Here is a 16,809-nt window from a genome sequence, read left to right as displayed (position 1 = left end):
AATTATTAATATGGTCAATAGAAACACAAGTATTTATAAGTGTGATAAACAATCATTTGATTTAAAAAAATGATTGGACTAAAACTCAAATTTGATTTGGTAAAATTTTACCCACAAGAGTGGAAATCAGAAATTCTTTGAAATAAAAACTAATTAACCAGAAAAAAAGTTTCTTTCCATAACATTTAGGGTCTTCCAATATTTTACCTTTAATTCGATCCATCAGCAGTCTTTTAACATAACTGAATTTAAAGTTTCTTAGTTTGTCTATTACAGAGATATCATTTGGATATGGTCCCATTTGGTCAAAGACAGCACAGCTGTTACACATACTGTTGCAATAATAAACATGCATCATCACGTCATTCCGTTGCTATTCCTTCGCATCCCACTAGGGGGCGCGCACGGTTGTGGGATGGGAATAGAAAATCCCTTCATTGCTGTAAACATTGACCCCTAGTGATCAAATATAAATCGAAGACATGAGCAGAGACAACCGCGGTGATACACCGTATAAATAACGCATTTTAATGAAAAGAAGGGACAGCTAAATGTATTATTTTTTCTTTTATTGAGGGACTTTATATTCTAGTCGTTTATGTCGATGTCGTTGTGTATGAATGCGCCATATCGAAAGCGGTGTCGGTCAAATATGAAAGCGAAAGTAAAACCGACATCTGTTCACGAAGGGAAACATTAACAGACGAAGGTAAGGCCGTTTGGTTCTATGTGACATTTACAGTTGTTCTGACCAACAGAAAGAGTCATTTCTTGCGAGCACACGTGAAAAGACTTAACGCTACTATATGCCTCTAGAATCACGGTTTAGTGAGAAAGAAAATACTAAAGTACCGTGTGTCTGGTTAGCTTTTAGCTAATCAAATCGACTTTGTACGTCAGCTGCGCATTTTACAACGTACTAAACGTATATATGATTTATGTTATGACAGGTGTGCACCGCTGAACAGGTGTCTACCATGAGTGAACCTTAAAGTAACTTTATTCAGGAAATGTAATGTGTCTATAAACTTTTGGACATGTATTTTAGCCAGACTGAAAAAGAGAATTTGAAACTTAGATGTCTCATTTTGTCTTGCAGAAAGTCGAAGAACTGAATGATTCTTTCATAATGGTTCATCCAATGGACAGAGCTGCACTGCGTGCACATGGACTTATCCTCTGCTGTGACCTAATCCTCTGGCTTTCTTTACTGACTGGACTTTGGTGGTGTGAAGGCACCGTTGTCCTCAGCTTGTTCAGGTTATGGGTTTTCAGGATCTTTAGCTGGATCCTGCTTAATGGAGTCCGTTCACTGTTGGTGGACCAGAAACATCTAAAACATTTGCTGAGGCACTGGGTGACTTTACTTTGTTTTTCACCTCCTGTGTTTGACACTGTACGAACACTGGTCCCAGGAGGTGTGTGTGTCTTTAGTCTTGTCCCAGAGCCAAGCATGGTGCTCCTTAATGCAGCCACTACAACACTGGTTTATATGGTATGGGAAATGGCTTTCCCATCAGATGAATCTAAAAGGGATGCAAGCAAAGTAAAGAAAGATCAAGAGGCCAAAGCACTTTTGATGAGAGTAATTAAGTACTCAAAAGAAGACTACCCTCACCTCGGGGCCGCCTTTCTTTTTCTCATTTTAGCTGCACTGTGTAAGTTTTTACATTTCACGGTCTGAAAGGCCCAATGTTCAACCACTGATCATAACATATCCTAATTTTTTCTACAGTCTTAGGTGATAATGGATCCAATGATTTTTTGTTTGATTTTCCATGCATCATTTGAACCATGTATATAGTGGTGGTTTCCAAAACTGTATTACTGTATAACCTAGTATCTCTGTTCAGGTTCCATTTTATCAGCTCCACTGACCATACAGAGCACTTTGTAGTTCTATAATTCCAGAGTGTAGTCCACCTGTTTCTCTGCATACTTCCTTACCCCCATTTCACCCTGCTCTTAAATGGTCAGTAGCGCAGAGGACCACCACAGAGCAGGTATGAATTGGTTTGTAGATCATTCTCAGTGCTGCAGTGATACTGACGTGATGGTAATGTGTTAATGTGTGGAATTATTCTGGTATGAGTGGATCAGACAAAGCAGGGTTGCTAGAGTTTTTAAAGCCCTCAATTTCACTAGTGCTGTAAGGGTCCTGACCATTGAAGAGCAGTGTGAAATGGGAATAAACAAGCATGCAGATAAATAGGTGTTGAATTACACTGAAAAGTGACTCTTTAATGAACTTTTATGTCAAAGGATTTCATGAAATTAAATCTTCATGATAATGTTATCAAGATATTATATTAATAACTTTATCAAGATATTCAGAAAGATCATATATCATCCCAAGGCTAGTTTCATGAATTTACAACAAAGTATTGTTATAATTTTTTTTTATGTGAAAAATATGCTTTTTTGCAGTTGAGTCATACATTCCGTATTATGTGGGGAAAATCATTGATGGGTTGGCTGGGGATTACCAGCATGGCAACTTTATGTGGGCAATTGCACTCATGTCATTGTACTCTTTGGGAAGGTAAGTATATTTTGATGTTAGAGCTGTTTTATTTTTCCTGTATTTGTTGCAATACTCTTTAATGCACTGTGCATTCTTTCTCTCAGCTCCATATTCACAGGCTTGCGAGGTGGAATGTTCATGTGTTGCCTGAGCAGACTCAACAGGAGGATTCGACACATGCTGTTCAAAAATTTGATGAAACAAGAAATCAGCTTCTTTGAAGAAAATAAACCAGGTACATAAAAAATGAACAAACTTACTTTAGTTTGTTTGCTCTTATGGAGCTTGCCATTTGTAGATTGCTCATGATCGTTCTTTACATTACAATGTAATGTGATGGTCATTGTAATTATTATAACAAGCATTTCACACCTTAACACGTTTTTCTTCCCATCACAGGAAATCTGACTTCACGGCTGGTCTCTGACACTGATAAGATGGGCCGGTCTATAGCCATGAACGTGAATGTGCTCCTGCGGAGCTTTGTGAAGACATGTAGCATGCTTGTGTCCATGCTGAGTCTGTCCTGGCAGCTCACGATTCTTACATGTGTGGAGATGCCTCTACTTGCTCTACTGCAGAACCAATACAACACTTACTACCAGGTAATGTGCTCCTTCTAACCACATTGTACCTCAAATTTAGCATCAGCTAGAACAATGTATGACTATATAACGGTCTAAACATAGTAAACATACTACAAACATTTATTGCAGATTAAACCAGTTTTTACATCTCAAAAACTAATAAAAACTTCACGATTTTAGTTTGGGTTACAGACCACATATAGCAATGAAATTTGAGAAAATGATGGAATTATGTAAGCCTTTAATTTTCAAAAACACTACAATAAATGAAAGAATGAATGAATGAATGATACATTACAAAAGCTATACCTGACAAAGACCTGTAATTAAATTTACTAACCAATAGTTCATTAAATTAAATCAGCTGTTCTGCTGATGAACTATGTTGGTTTTGTATCAGCTGCATATTTTGTATTACATGCTCATTCTCAATATTACAATGCACAGAAAACATCTAGAGATCTGCAGAACTGCAAGGCGGAGATTGAACAGTTGGCATCTTCTGCAGTTGATGCTATGAGGACTGTGCGGAGCTTCAGAGGCGAGGCCCAGGAGCTGAAGAGATACGAAGAGGCCCTGAACAGGAACCTCCATGTCCGGAAACGCAAAGGCATTTACAGTGCTGTCCACCTTCTTCTGCGCAGGGTGAGGCATCCCACACAAACATTTGTTTTAGCACACAGCAGAAACATGTATCACAGCAAGTGAAATAATCTCTACTTTGGTCAGTATATCTAAAATTCTCTTTATGAGATTATGAGATATATGAGATATACGCTGGTCACACTATGTGCTCTATTTCCCTCCCACAGTCCAAAAATGTCCCTTGGTAGGCTGATTGGCTATGCAAATTTACCTACATGTGTGAGCATCTTAGACAGCATGCTGACACAAAGCCTAGATGAATGAGAAGGTTGTGTCAGGAAGGCCATTTGGTTTTGTGGTGGAGAAAATAAATACAAGTATTAAGAATTGAAATCTAACAGAGCATTTGCAATCAGAAAGTAGTTTATTTAACCTTAAGGTGGTCATCATACAATAGCACAGAGTACTATGTGAATGTGGAGAAGGTGGTGTTTTCACAGAGAGTTGATATAGGTGGTTTAGCTCTGCAAGCTTAGTTTCCTTAGAGACATCCCAGTTTGATATACAAGATGAGGGACAGAATGTTTTGTTCTGATAAAGCACTGACCTCGAACATGCACTTAGTTTGTTGAGTTCTTTTGAAGTTTAGAAATGAATATACAGACATAAATTTCCATTACAGGTTTAAAATCTTTGCCAAGTTGAAGGTGTGGATTTCACACCCTCTAGAAATAGCAGCCAAAAGGCAAAGAAGAATTGACTAGATTTAAGATGTTTTCACATCATTTGATATGTATTTATTTTTCTTGATTGGTTAAAAACAGTTGATTGCTTCTATAATGTCCCTTGTTTGTTGTTGTGTAGTCTGTATCGATAAGTTTGAAGGTGGCAATGCTGCTTCTTGGACGCAATCTTATCTCATCAGGACAGTTGAGCAGTGGAAGTCTTTTGGCTTTTGTGCTCTTCCAGAAAGACATGGTGACAAACATGAGGGTGAGTCTAAAGGCTTTTACTTACTTTTAAACATTAATATATTTCCTATTTACTTATTTTTCTGTCCAGATCCCTAGAGTGTGTTTTTTTTGTAATCAGTGTCTAATATTGGCATGATACAACATGTTGATTTGGTGTTCTCAGCATTTTGTGTATGTCTATGGAGACATCCTGAACACAGTGTGGTCAGCAGAGAAGGTGTTTAAGCTGCTTGACAGAGAGCCCAAAGTGAGAGAGCCTGGCAACTATGTACCTGATAATCTGGAGGGAAGACTCACTTTTGAAAATGTTAGCTTCACTTATACCTCTCGTGATGTGAAAGCACTCAAGGTAAGGTATTTTGACCTATTTAATTTTTTGTTGATAAATAAATATATATGCCTGAAAATAAGAATGCACTGATATGGGAATTGTTGACTGATATTTTTCTGTACATACAGCCTATATCTAAATATTTGTGAATAATTCCCCTCCTATAATGAAGAAATTCAGTCACTTTTAGGTGCTTTCAATTCAACTGACATGGGATATGGGATGCTCTGGAGCATTCCCACTATGCTTAGTGTCAAGTATGCCTATTAATAATTAAAATATATGAATTAATATTAATACAATACTTTTAGAATAAATTGTGGATGATGAAGTGACTTTAAAAAAGTAAAATCAACTCATCACTAAACATAGGTTTCATTTTATTTGCTAATATCTGCCAATAGTATAGTATTACTGGGCATTTTATATAAAGCCTCAAATGCAAATGCTGTATTTTTCTTACATTTAGACACAATAAATTAGCTTTGAGTTTGAGTTTATTTTATGATATGATAAGGATCATCAAGGATTATATTATTAAACTGTTTTAACAGTCTGTGAGTCTGGAGCTGCGTCCAGGGACGATGACAGCACTAGTGGGCCTCTCTGGTGGGGGGAAGAGCACCTGTGTCAGTCTGTTGCAGAGGTTCTATGAGCCTGAGGAAGGCGAGGTGCTATTGGATGGTATTCCACTTTATCGCTACCAACCCCAGTTCCTTTGCAGCCAGGTGAGCACTGTGACATATAATACATGTTACATGTATTAAAGTTTCTATTAATACACTTTAATATCTGAATTTCGTATTCCGTATAATTTAGTATTCAGGATAATGCATAAGTCGTAAGAGATTAATCTAATCTCAGACCTTGCCTGTCTTAGATGGCGACTGTTTCCCAGAATCCTGACCTGTTCTCTGGTTCAATAAAACACAACATTGAGTATGGTCTACATGACTGCACCATAGAGAGAGTGAAGGAGGCAGCAAAGAAAGCAAGCGCCCATGATTTCATTTCCAAGCTGGAACAAGACTATGAAACCGGTGAAGTGTTCATTTATTTTTTACCATTTTTATATCAAACAGGTATTACAAAATCTAAGTTTCAAAAATGTTATTGTTATTAAATGTAATTAATGGGAGTTCTACCATTTCTAATGTCTGTTACTTCCCTTCAGATGTTGGACAAGGTGGAGGCCAGCTCTCTGTAGGACAAAAGCAGTGTATTGCTATAGCCAGAGCTTTTATCAGAAATCCAAAAATACTCATCTTGGATGAAGGCACTAGCAAACTGGATCTCAACACCCAAAGTGCGGTACGTGTACAGTCACTGTCATGAAGACGTTAGCTAATATTTAAAGTATGATACTTAAGTGCCAGAATATCCAAATATGCCATTGTAATTCTGTCATCCTTATTCCAATTTACAATCCAATGTTAAGTGTAGATCTACAAACTAGCTGCTAGTCTAGTGGTTTGTTTCTTGTGGTATTTTGACCAAAGTATGTCACAGATGATTAAGACCCAGGGACCTCTGCTGCCTTGTGGAAAGAGGGGTTTTGTTGCAAGATATATTTTGTTACAACCAAAAATTCTTAGGTTTGCTAGCTGTCCCAGGCGGAGGAAATTAATATTAATAAAAAACATTAGGAGAGATGTTTTCTTCTCAGTACCTGATCAATCACTCAGACACAGTTCAGGGCAGCTCTACCATTGTTCTAACAAAAACAAGGCAGCAGAGTTCCCTGGAACATGAAGTTACATGAAAAATCTGTGACATACTTTGGTCAAAATACCACAAGGATCAAACAACACAGAACTTTTCATTTTTTTTTACCATGGCTAAACAGTCTTGATTATAACGATCGGATTCAGCACCTATTGAGGATGAGTCTCAAGGTGTGTCACAAGGACCAGAAACACAGGTTTTTAGTCATTTTCACTTTGCTCCCTTTCATTTTAGTTTTTGCATTATATAATCAGTACACCTAATTCTCTGCATACATTGATATGCTGTGTTTAATCTCATTTTTGTGAGCTTACATCAACATGGGTCCAGCACTGTGATTGGAGACGCGCCGACAAGGAAGTGGGACAATATGAATGAAGTGCATGTTATTTACATAAGAAACCGCATAAAATCAGAATGACTAGTTTTATCTTAAAATAACCTGGTTTATTACATTTTGTGGGTTACCAGGCACTTCAGGTAATTAAAAAAAGTTATAGTGATTCAAAAAATTATTAAAAAAGACGACTTTAAAAACGCCAAACTGCCCTTGATCTTTGTTATGTTCAAAGCCACAGGCTAAGCACAGTTCACATCTCTTCCCAGGTTCAAAAAGCCCTCTCTGATTCAGCGGGTCAGACACAGCTGGTGGTGGCTCATCGTCTAAAGACTATAGAAAAAGCTGACCATATCATTTACATGGAGGATGGAATGATCGTGGAGCAGGGAACCCATGAACAGCTTATGGCCGAACGAGGACAATATTACAACCTTAGAGAGAAACTGTTTATGCTGGAACAGAACTAAAGATACATTTTTTTAGCGAGATGTGTTTTGCCTTTAGTGTACACTAGCACCAGAATAGCAAATTAATGATAAATTGTAGACAACCGAACAAACCTCAGGTTCCTGCAACATGAAGTAAAACAAATTCATTAGTAGCTTTTCATATCTACATTATTTCCTAAACTGTATTATTTGTAAAACCAGTTTATTAAATTCTTAACCTGTTACAGCATCAAAAAGAACTAGCCACCAATGCTGTGACATGTTGTGTAACAGTATTGTTTAAAATGTACTGTGAATTTAACTTTATTTTTAAGTTTAGGGTTTAACTTTTGTTATAGGGTATTTTCAAGTATATAAAACCAAATTGTTAATTCTTACCTAAAATACATTTATTTACTGTGATTTTACAAAAATATCATTTATGGAATATGTGCATGTTTAAAAAAAACTATAAAATGTGAGGGCAATGAATAGCAGAATAAAACAATATACTCATGAGCATATACTCATGAGCAATAATTTAAAGCAGTTTATTCTACTAAATATTCAGTCATTATGCACCTTTATACAAACATTCATAAAGTAGAACAGTGAACTATAAAACCAAAGTGTTCTTAAATCCAATGTCTATTTTTCATGCCAGCAGTGACATAAAAGAATCACTCCACGAGGTGTGGGCCTCACCACCTTGTAAGTAAAAGGCTTGCCCAGTAAATGGAGAACCCATGAACCTCCCTGTGTGATTAGTTAGAGAATGACCATTGGATTCTCTCTGAGCTTCATGTAGAGGTTAAACAGTGACTCAGAGGTCCTTGTCTTCATCACTCCATCAAAAGTAGCTGAAGCACGAGTGTCCTGGAGGTCCTTATATAGAGACTGCTAAAGGAAAAATGTACATTACTTTCTACACAAGATTTAAAAAATTGACTGCTTTACTACACTGCAATTCGAAGAAGACTATGGAGATATGGGATTTACCTCAGCCTGCTGAACAGCCTTACATAGGTGTTGTCCTTTCAGCAGCACAGGATTGACACATTTCACATCTGTATCTTTGAGAAGGTCCTGATGAAAGTTCATGATTCATATGGTCATTGAAATCAGGTGGCTTACTTTACAAAAAATAAAGTGATATATTTGTTTAGTGTCTTGGCACCTGCACACGTCGCAGAACAGCATGGTGTAGCCCACATACTGCTGCCATAGAGGAACTTTCCACCTGAATCTCCACAACCGACAGGGGGCCCTCAGAATTTATGTTGTTCAGTATGACCTGGATGCAAATGATTAAAACCAACAGTAGCAGTTAAAAAAAAGGCTTTGAATAATGTGTGTATTAGTCACTCTTGTTAAATCTGCTAAATTTATAAATGCAATACATTGAAAACAAATGGGGCTACATGAGCTTTAACATGTCATCTAGAACATCAACTACATGCTTACCTCTTTGGTCAGCATCCTGACTGGTTGTCTGTCTGGCCCATAAGCACACACCACTGAATTCTCTACAATCTTTTGGCGCTCTGTCTCAGATGTTCTAGACAATAGCCATTTCAGCACAGAAACGCACAGTGCTGCACTTGTGGAGTCATGGAAACCAGGCCTGGTTCTCAGGAGCTCAAATGATATTTGGATTTTTACTACATAAGGACTAGTCTTCGGGATCAGCTGCTCCTCTGTATAAATTTGCCTGGACCTCAGGAAAAGCTGGGTGGCTTCCCAAGCGCTGTTTTGTTTGGCATCTTCACCAGGTGATGCTGGCTGCCCTATCCTTAAGCAGTCTAACCAATCTACTGTTAAAGTGTTCAGAGCCAGAGTGATTGATCTTCTGTGTCCCAGAATGTCAGATACAGGGATTTCACTGGATGAGAGTTGTCTGGATTCTTCTGTGTTAAGTAAAGACTGCAGGGAGTAGACCAGGAAGTAGTGAATCTTAACTGGGAGAAATACCTCACCCTCACATTCCAGAGGTAAACTCACTTTCATTTTGTGACCACATTCTAATTTCTTCAAGACAAACGAGTAAGTTCTGGAAGCACCCTCAGGAGTGAGAGAAAGAGGTGACTGCACTTCAATACAGAGTGTCCATCCTTGCTCCAGGGCATAATCACTGGAATTTTCCAATGTACATGTGAGAACTAACATTTCTTTTTGTAGTAAATAATTCCACTTAGCCACACCATAACAGCTGATTGGAGGCTTGGAATTGACACTCTTCTGATCTCTCTCCTGAGGCAGGAGGTGGCAGATGCACATGACTTGATTCAAACGCTTAAGAATGTTGTTCTTCAACTGCAACTGGATCTTCAGTGATGATGCTCTGATGAAAAAAAAATTGTTAACATATTGGAAATATTAAATAATACAGAACATTTTCATAATGTAATAATGGTTCATACTGCCCTGTAGAAATCTCAGCGATGTTGAATTATGCAAAAATAATACCAGTAAGCATTACTGCTGGACTGAGAGTAGCTCACCCAACAAAATTCTCCAGCCAAAAGCATCCTGAGAGCAGCATCTGAGCTACTGTCTGACTTTAAATCTACCGATAACAGGTGTGTCTAACGGGACCATGATGAGCACTGTGTCTAAAAACTCGAGTAGCATTGCAGTGTCTGATCCGCTCAAACCAGCACAACACACACTGACACACCACCACCATGTCAGTGTCAATGCAGCACTGAGAATGATCCACTACCCAAATATTAACTGCTCTGTGGTGATCATGTGGGGGTGTTGACCAGTGGCGGATGCTGGTCTTTCAAGGAGGGGAAGCTCAATTTCGGCCTACATCATAAAATGTGTCGGTTTATTTATACGTAAATTATACCCTCCGTTCCTTTTCAAGAAAATGATCTGTGACCCTGTCGTACCAACAAGGCGCCTTTTCCAGGGACTTGACTAGTGTCCTCTCAATGGCCAGCAGAGCTAGGCTGCTTAAACGATCTTGGCCCATGTGAAGTGTGTCCGCCTGTGAGTGCTTTGTGACGGTGGAGGGGCTCAGCAGCACCCGCTGGACAGAAACTGCGATAGAAGTCAGAAAGAGTGATAGAAGTCAGTCTCCAAACACTCGCTCATTTCACTGTCAATCAAAAAGGGATTCAGCCTCAGACAGATCATCCCATCATCATTCAGAAGCTGAGCGTCCGGGCCAGCCGAGGCCAGCCCACTGCCCCATAGACCCCCAGAGACGCCGAGTGTCCGATGGGCGGGACAAAGCCCAGCATTTATCCAATGACTCGTCTTGTTTCGCTGCACTTCGCTATTGAACCCTGTGGACGCTGTTTAAAGCACTGTGAATAGCCTCGTCTTTACCAGTGATAAGAAGCTGATTCTGAACAAAAGTTGAGTGCGTTGTAGTGTATATTTATTCAATGACATGTACACACAACAGTATATATTTGATCACTTGTTTTTGACATTTTAGGGGAAGCTGAGCTTCCCTTGCATTCTTAGAGCAATCGCCTCTGGTGTTGACCATTGAAAAGCAGTGTGAAATAGGGATAAGAAAGCATGCAGAGAAACAGGTGGAGCTTATAAAATGGACAGTGAGTGTAGAAACAAGGTAGGTATTCCTTATTTGGTGATTGTTCAGTGTATATAGACAAACCCATCATACTTCATTCAAATTAGCACATTTATGTAATCAAAAGAAAATTCAGAGTGCTCTAACCTCTCCCAAACGTTTTCAATACCAGCCAAGAGGTCTTTCATGGTCTGGCCCACTTGTGATGAAGTAAGCCTGGAGACACAGTTTTTATCTGACTCCTGAGGAACAGTCACCTGAAGGAGCCTCCCACTGAGAGACAATGCCAGTAGCTGCACACAACCTACAAATCATACACACAGACAATTATATTAAGAATGTTAGGCCTGTTTTTGTGGTCAATATATCACAGAAATATATATATATATACATAATAGCATAAAAATACATTTGGAATCTGTAAGAAACCAATGAATAGAATGAAAAGAATAATGTTGTATATATTAAAAAAATGTAAATATCCTAAACAAACAAAACATTAAAACAAAACCACCGCTTTCAAATCGACATAATCTCAGAGAAAACTAGAGAAGAGCAACATGGCTGGCTAAGATATTGATGTCATCCATTCTTTACATAATGTGTTCCTCAATTATTGAGGAAATATCTGACAAATGTACGGTGAGTTGATAATGTAATTATTGCGATAATCGCAGATCGCAGGATATCATTAGTAAGTGAAACAGAAATATAAGAATAATCAAGAAATGTAAGAAGAATAACACTAGAGTTATTGATTAGGCACATGATATATAATATAAATCTCAACCCTGCATGTCACATTGGAGGAGCAAATAAGTTTAATACCTGTAGGAGTAACAGAAGGCTTGGCTAGAGCAATCACTCGGCACACATTCAAACAAGCAGCACTCTCAGAGAGAAGATCCGGTCTTTTTGGCTTAATCTCTCCTTCTGCTGCTGGGAAGAAAGAGGATGATGATGTTGATGAAGATGGTGAGGATGATGCACTCTTGGTCAGAGGCAGGACTAGCAGGTTTGTGGAGGTACTGTAGTACAGATGTTCACTGTCTACACAGGCACACACCACAGGTCCTCGTACAGTCTGCTCAATAAAACCTTTCAAAACAGATTAACATAATGGAGACTTAGCATTAGACAGTTAAAGACAGCTAAAATATTAAAGATGTTTTCTGAACCTTAAGTCTAAATTGAATAATGCAACTGCATCAATTTTGGAATGTTACTGCAATATAAAACAAAGCTAATTTGGGTCTTGGTGGGTATGGATCCTGCATGGAGTAACTGGGTTCAAGACAGGGACACACCCTGGACATGGCAAGAATGCATTCATTTTTCCTAATTTTTTTATGTGGTCAAGGTATTTTAACCAAATATGTAGCAAAACCTAGACTTTATTGATGTTCAACATTTCCCAAGAATTCTCCTTAAACTTAAATGCGATCAAGGATTCCAATTCTACACATCTGGGATAAAACAAATTGTGAAATCAAGTTATCAGTAACTTGATAAAGAGCAGAATGTTTAGGTGTCATTGTTATGCTAGGCCGACCCCAACACCTAGTATCTAAATGCTGAGCAGATGTTCTAAAACATTAATTCATTCATTCATTATCTGTAACGGCTTATCCAGTTCAGCGGTGGGTCCACAGCCTACCTGGAATCATTGGGCGCAAGGCAGGAATACACCCTGGAGGGGGCGCCAGTCCTTCACAAGACAACACACACACTCCCACATTCACTCACACCTACGGACACTTTTGAGTCACCAATCCACCTACCAACGTGTGTTTTTGGACTGTGGGAGGAAACCGGAGCACCCCGAGGAAATCCACACAGACACGGAGAGAACACACCAACTCCTCACAGACCGTCACCCGGAGTGGGAATCAAACCCACAACTTGGGTTCAACTTGGATTGTACCAACAACCCCAGGACCCTGAAGCTGTGTGACATTAACATTCGTTGGACCGACAAGCTGCCCTGAATCATCACTTATTTACATTACAAATTTTAGATATCGACATTAGTTCACAAGTCCCATACATATTACACTTTCTATGCACTACTGCAAAACTCACTGCATTCTGCTTCCTTTCCATTAGAGCTTGCTTGATTGGCTGTCACCAGTAGAATTCGACCCATGTGACCAATCACAACCAGACATTGTGGACCCTGCTCTCCTGTGATTGAAGTTCCGATGAAAGTTACTGGCTGCTCCAGGCTGTAAAGCATCCTGATATGAGGTTTTTTCTCTCCCCTTGCGGAGAGAAGTAGAGGGAAAAATAAAACGCGCCCATCTGGTAAACCACAGAGTATTACTGGAGAATGAATAAGGGAAGCATCAACTCCAAATAACAGCCTGAAAAGAAGAGGCTCAAGAAGAGAGTGCTGTTTACATGTATGCCCCTTGGATGAAGAGTCCTTACTGGGGTAGACACAGACTAATACTGGAGTTGAACCAGTTCTCGAGCCCACTGTATTTGGAGAGATTGTTTCTGCAGCTGCTGGAACAGGGAAACTCGTGAGACTGTGACAGGTTGTATTTTCCAATGAAGAGTTTGGCACTTCATAGAGGTTAAATCTCCAGAAAGTCTCTTGTAGACTGACAGTGACCAAGATGTCCTCTACTAGGATTAAAGACTGTACGTTTCCGTCTTCAATAATAATAGGTACCCTGGATATTATGGGCAAAACATCATCACATTTTTGTGTTGACAGGGAAGGAGTGCTGTGAAGGAAATGAAAGCAAATTGAACAGAAAAGATTAGATTTTTAAAAAAATGTATATATTCACACACACACGCTCCTAAGACAATAATATATATTTAAACTAATGCCTTCTCAGTCAGCATGGTGCTTGTATAAAAGTTATATTTTATCACATTAAATACAAAAAAAATAATGTATATAAGAAATAAGATGTTTTTTTCCTATAAAGTAGTAGGTGTGAGTGAGTTTGAAGAACAATGTTTTGTTCAGATTCTCCTTGATTGCATGAATTTATTCAATCAACACCACACATTATTTAAAATCACTATTTATTAACCAGTAAAACTAGGTATTGGAGATAACCTCAAACAATACGGACTGCCACGAGGACAGATTTAGAAAAAGTTAAACCAACCCATTCACACACAGAATATCACACTCACTGGAATAATGTTGGGCATTATATTCTAATGTTGAGTCTCATGTGAAACAATGTGTGTCCTCTATAAATTACAATTGGAAATACTTAAAAATTTTAGAAATATTATTAATTATTAAACTGGAACAAAATGGCAATTCACAGTTTTTTTATGAGAATTTCAGGTTGTCTGTCAATGTGTTTGACAGAGGAAACTCTGCATTTGTTTATTAATATGTGGGAATCACTGAATAAAGCAATGATTTATCAGGATTACCTGGACTGCTGGGAGAAGAGAGATGTAAAATAAGTGCCCTTATTTTGGCAGAGAGCAAACAGTCGATTCTTGTCATCACTTAACGCCAGGGATGTGACAGGAGACTCACACTGCAGAATTGTCTGTGGGGAGGGAATTATATATAATATTCATTATTGTTATTTCTTAAAGTCAACATTAATGCATTTACAAGACATCAAACATACAGTACTTGCCTTAACCCTTCTCTCTTGACTGTTAAAGACCAGCAGGTCGTTGGAGCCTGTGGTTAGCAGCACTTCAGTCTCGTCGATGTGAAGAACTTTTCCCGACGATAAATCTCCAAAATCAGCCCAACAATTTACAGAGCAACGAACAGCGTCCATCTCCTCCAGTCACGTAGACTCCACTGATATGTCAGTTCTCTTCTTCACGGCATAACTCAACGCATTTAACTCAGTCTTAGACCCTTAAAATTTCATGTCATGTTTTTGGTTATTTCTCCACTTCTGTTAAGAGCCCGCACGAGCAGAATCCGTTAGCTGAGCCGATATGGAAATGGCGCTAGTTCAACACCGACCAATCTAGGTGCTTTTTCCTTCTTCTTCATAAAAACTCAGCGAATGATTTCGCTTCTGCCACCTGCTGGTTTGTCTAGGGTCCGTCCTCAGTTCTTGCCCAATATTCCATTAAAAAACAAGCATTGTGACCGACATCCTGTCTATAAGGCCCTTAACAGACCAGACCAGTCATGACTGTGATTATGGATTGACCATATGATCTCTACAGTTCCTGTCAAAAGTTTGGACACACCTTCTCATTAGACATTGGTGGAATAGGGCTATTAACTGTATAGAACTGTGTACCAGCCCTACCTCTGCACAACCCAAATTATGGTCTCAAACACATTAAGGTGGCGAGCAATTTTACAAATTAACTCTTGATAAGAAAACGATTCACTGAAAACGATTTCAGGTAAAAACCTCATGAAGCTAAGGGTGGGTCAAGCTGTCATCAAAGCAAAAGCGGGCTACTTTGAAAAATCTAAAGTATAAAACATATTCTGGTTTGTTTAACACTTTGATTACTCCATAATTTCATATGTGTTCCTTCATAGTTTTAATGTCTTCCATATTCATTTACAATATAGAAAATAATAATTAAAATGAATTAGAAGATATCCAAACTTTGGACTGGTACTGTACATTCATAGCATGTTCAAAATGGCCCAAAACAAAGGAAAAATTCCCTAAGTGGACGTGTCCAAACATTTGACTGGTACTGTATTTTCAGTATATATTTATACAATGCGTAGTTCCAGTGTCTGTGATTTCCAGGCAGGTTCATGCCAAAGTAAATGCTAAAAAAAAAAAATCACCAGTACTGTTTCAGAGATGAAAAACCTTTAATTATTCAGTATCTCACTAATAAAGATATGGCCAAATCCTGTATTTCATGCTTTCAAAACTAACCACCAAGTAGAAGTGCCCTTGAGAAAAGCACAAGAGTGCTGATAAGATCTACCAGGCATACAACCACTGTTCTGCAGACAGAGCTATATACTCAGATTGAACTTTCATGGCCATAAATCCAAAAACATACCATCCGTCAAAAGCAGGCAGTGCTCTGACCACATTCTTAACGTCATAATGGCATTTAGCCTGAACAAACGTTCTAAAGAAAGCCCATGAAGTGGCCATTCCTGTTTTGGGATGCACCCTGAGGCCTCTTGGGGGCTGTAAACTGTGGCAGTGCAAGCTACATTAATGGTTTATACTATCAGAGCTGATAGGTTTTCCTAAAGCTCTTCACGAGTTCAGTGTGTTCAAAGCATGAACAGAACACATGCAGTACACCTTCCATTCCTTATCCAAGGAGAAAATATAGGAGCGTTAAAATCTCTTATCTCAAGCACAAGCATAGGGTTAGGAAGTAATTTAACCCTCAAGTTATGTGCCTCAAAATGCAAGCAAGCAGGTTGCACTGAAAAAGCACGTTGCTCAATAACACACTTAGAAAAGCCAACGTGAGTAGCAGAATTATTTCACCACAGAACCAGAGTACCACAGAGAGGTCACATGATTTAATCAAAGGCTTAGAAATCTGGGACCATCAATGACCCCCTCTCATAAAACAGGACATGAAAGTGTGATTACACACAGTGGTCTAGTCAAACCACTGCCAAATTTTGTTCGGGTTGAATGGAGAAAAATGTAACTCAGTGCTTCAGAGGAAACTGCAGAAAGTTATAATGATCAGCTCCCTCTAAGGTAATGTTAACAATGTTAAAAACACTTTTTAGATGTTTCCTCGTGATATGCTAGCTCTCTTGTCTGTTTTCTAAAAATCATTTTTGACTAAAAATGTAATGTGTCTGG

General features: G+C 38.6%; 2 protein-coding genes across 2 annotated transcripts; one reads left to right on the top strand and one right to left on the bottom strand.

Annotated features, from left to right (window-relative positions):
- The first annotated feature begins 474 nt into the window (after positions 1 to 474).
- Positions 475 to 7,974, top strand: tap2t (transporter associated with antigen processing, subunit type t, teleost specific). Its single transcript, XM_066664531.1, has 12 exons — positions 475 to 709; positions 1,100 to 1,658; positions 2,428 to 2,542; positions 2,629 to 2,759; positions 2,924 to 3,129; positions 3,559 to 3,756; positions 4,561 to 4,689; positions 4,834 to 5,019; positions 5,556 to 5,729; positions 5,882 to 6,041; positions 6,176 to 6,312; positions 7,333 to 7,974. The coding sequence occupies exons 2-12, from the start codon at positions 1,130 to 1,132 to the stop codon at positions 7,531 to 7,533; spliced, it is 2,166 nt and encodes a 721-aa protein (XP_066520628.1). The 5' UTR covers positions 475 to 709; positions 1,100 to 1,129; the 3' UTR covers positions 7,534 to 7,974.
- Positions 7,975 to 8,059: 85 nt separating this feature from the next.
- Positions 8,060 to 15,132, bottom strand: faap100 (FA core complex associated protein 100). The gene is made up of 9 exons (XM_066664529.1): positions 14,668 to 15,132; positions 14,453 to 14,574; positions 13,127 to 13,776; positions 11,873 to 12,142; positions 11,192 to 11,348; positions 8,959 to 9,835; positions 8,672 to 8,788; positions 8,494 to 8,580; positions 8,060 to 8,391 (listed from the first exon to the last, which is right to left on the bottom strand). Exons 1-9 carry the CDS (start codon positions 14,815 to 14,817, stop codon positions 8,263 to 8,265), a joined length of 2,559 nt encoding a protein of 852 aa, XP_066520626.1. The 5' UTR covers positions 14,818 to 15,132; the 3' UTR covers positions 8,060 to 8,262.
- Between the last annotated feature and the right edge of the window lie 1,677 nt (positions 15,133 to 16,809).

This window comes from Hoplias malabaricus, chromosome 3, assembly GCF_029633855.1.
Source record: "Hoplias malabaricus isolate fHopMal1 chromosome 3, fHopMal1.hap1, whole genome shotgun sequence".
Lineage (NCBI taxonomy): Eukaryota > Metazoa > Chordata > Actinopteri > Characiformes > Erythrinidae > Hoplias > Hoplias malabaricus.
Note: the sequence above shows the minus strand (reverse complement) of the source record. Positions and strands in the feature narration are given on the sequence as shown.

Excerpts from the sequence above, each read along its gene's own strand:
- faap100 (XM_066664529.1), bottom strand. The coding sequence starts at position 14,817 with ATGGACGCTGTTCGTTGCTCTGTAAATTGTTGGGCTGATTTTGGAGAT. Across the intron at positions 13,777-14,452 it reads CTCTTCTCCCAGCAGTCCAG|CACTCCTTCCCTGTCAACAC; the intron begins GTAATCCTGATA and ends TTTCCTTCACAG. Across the intron at positions 11,349-11,872 it reads GCCTTCTGTTACTCCTACAG|GTTGTGTGCAGCTACTGGCA; the intron begins GTATTAAACTTA and ends TATGATTTGTAG.
- tap2t (XM_066664531.1), top strand. The coding sequence starts at position 1,130 with ATGGTTCATCCAATGGACAGAGCTGCACTGCGTGCACATGGACTTATC. Across the intron at positions 3,757-4,560 it reads TCCACCTTCTTCTGCGCAGG|TCTGTATCGATAAGTTTGAA; the intron begins GTGAGGCATCCC and ends GTTGTTGTGTAG. Across the intron at positions 5,730-5,881 it reads CCCAGTTCCTTTGCAGCCAG|ATGGCGACTGTTTCCCAGAA; the intron begins GTGAGCACTGTG and ends TGCCTGTCTTAG.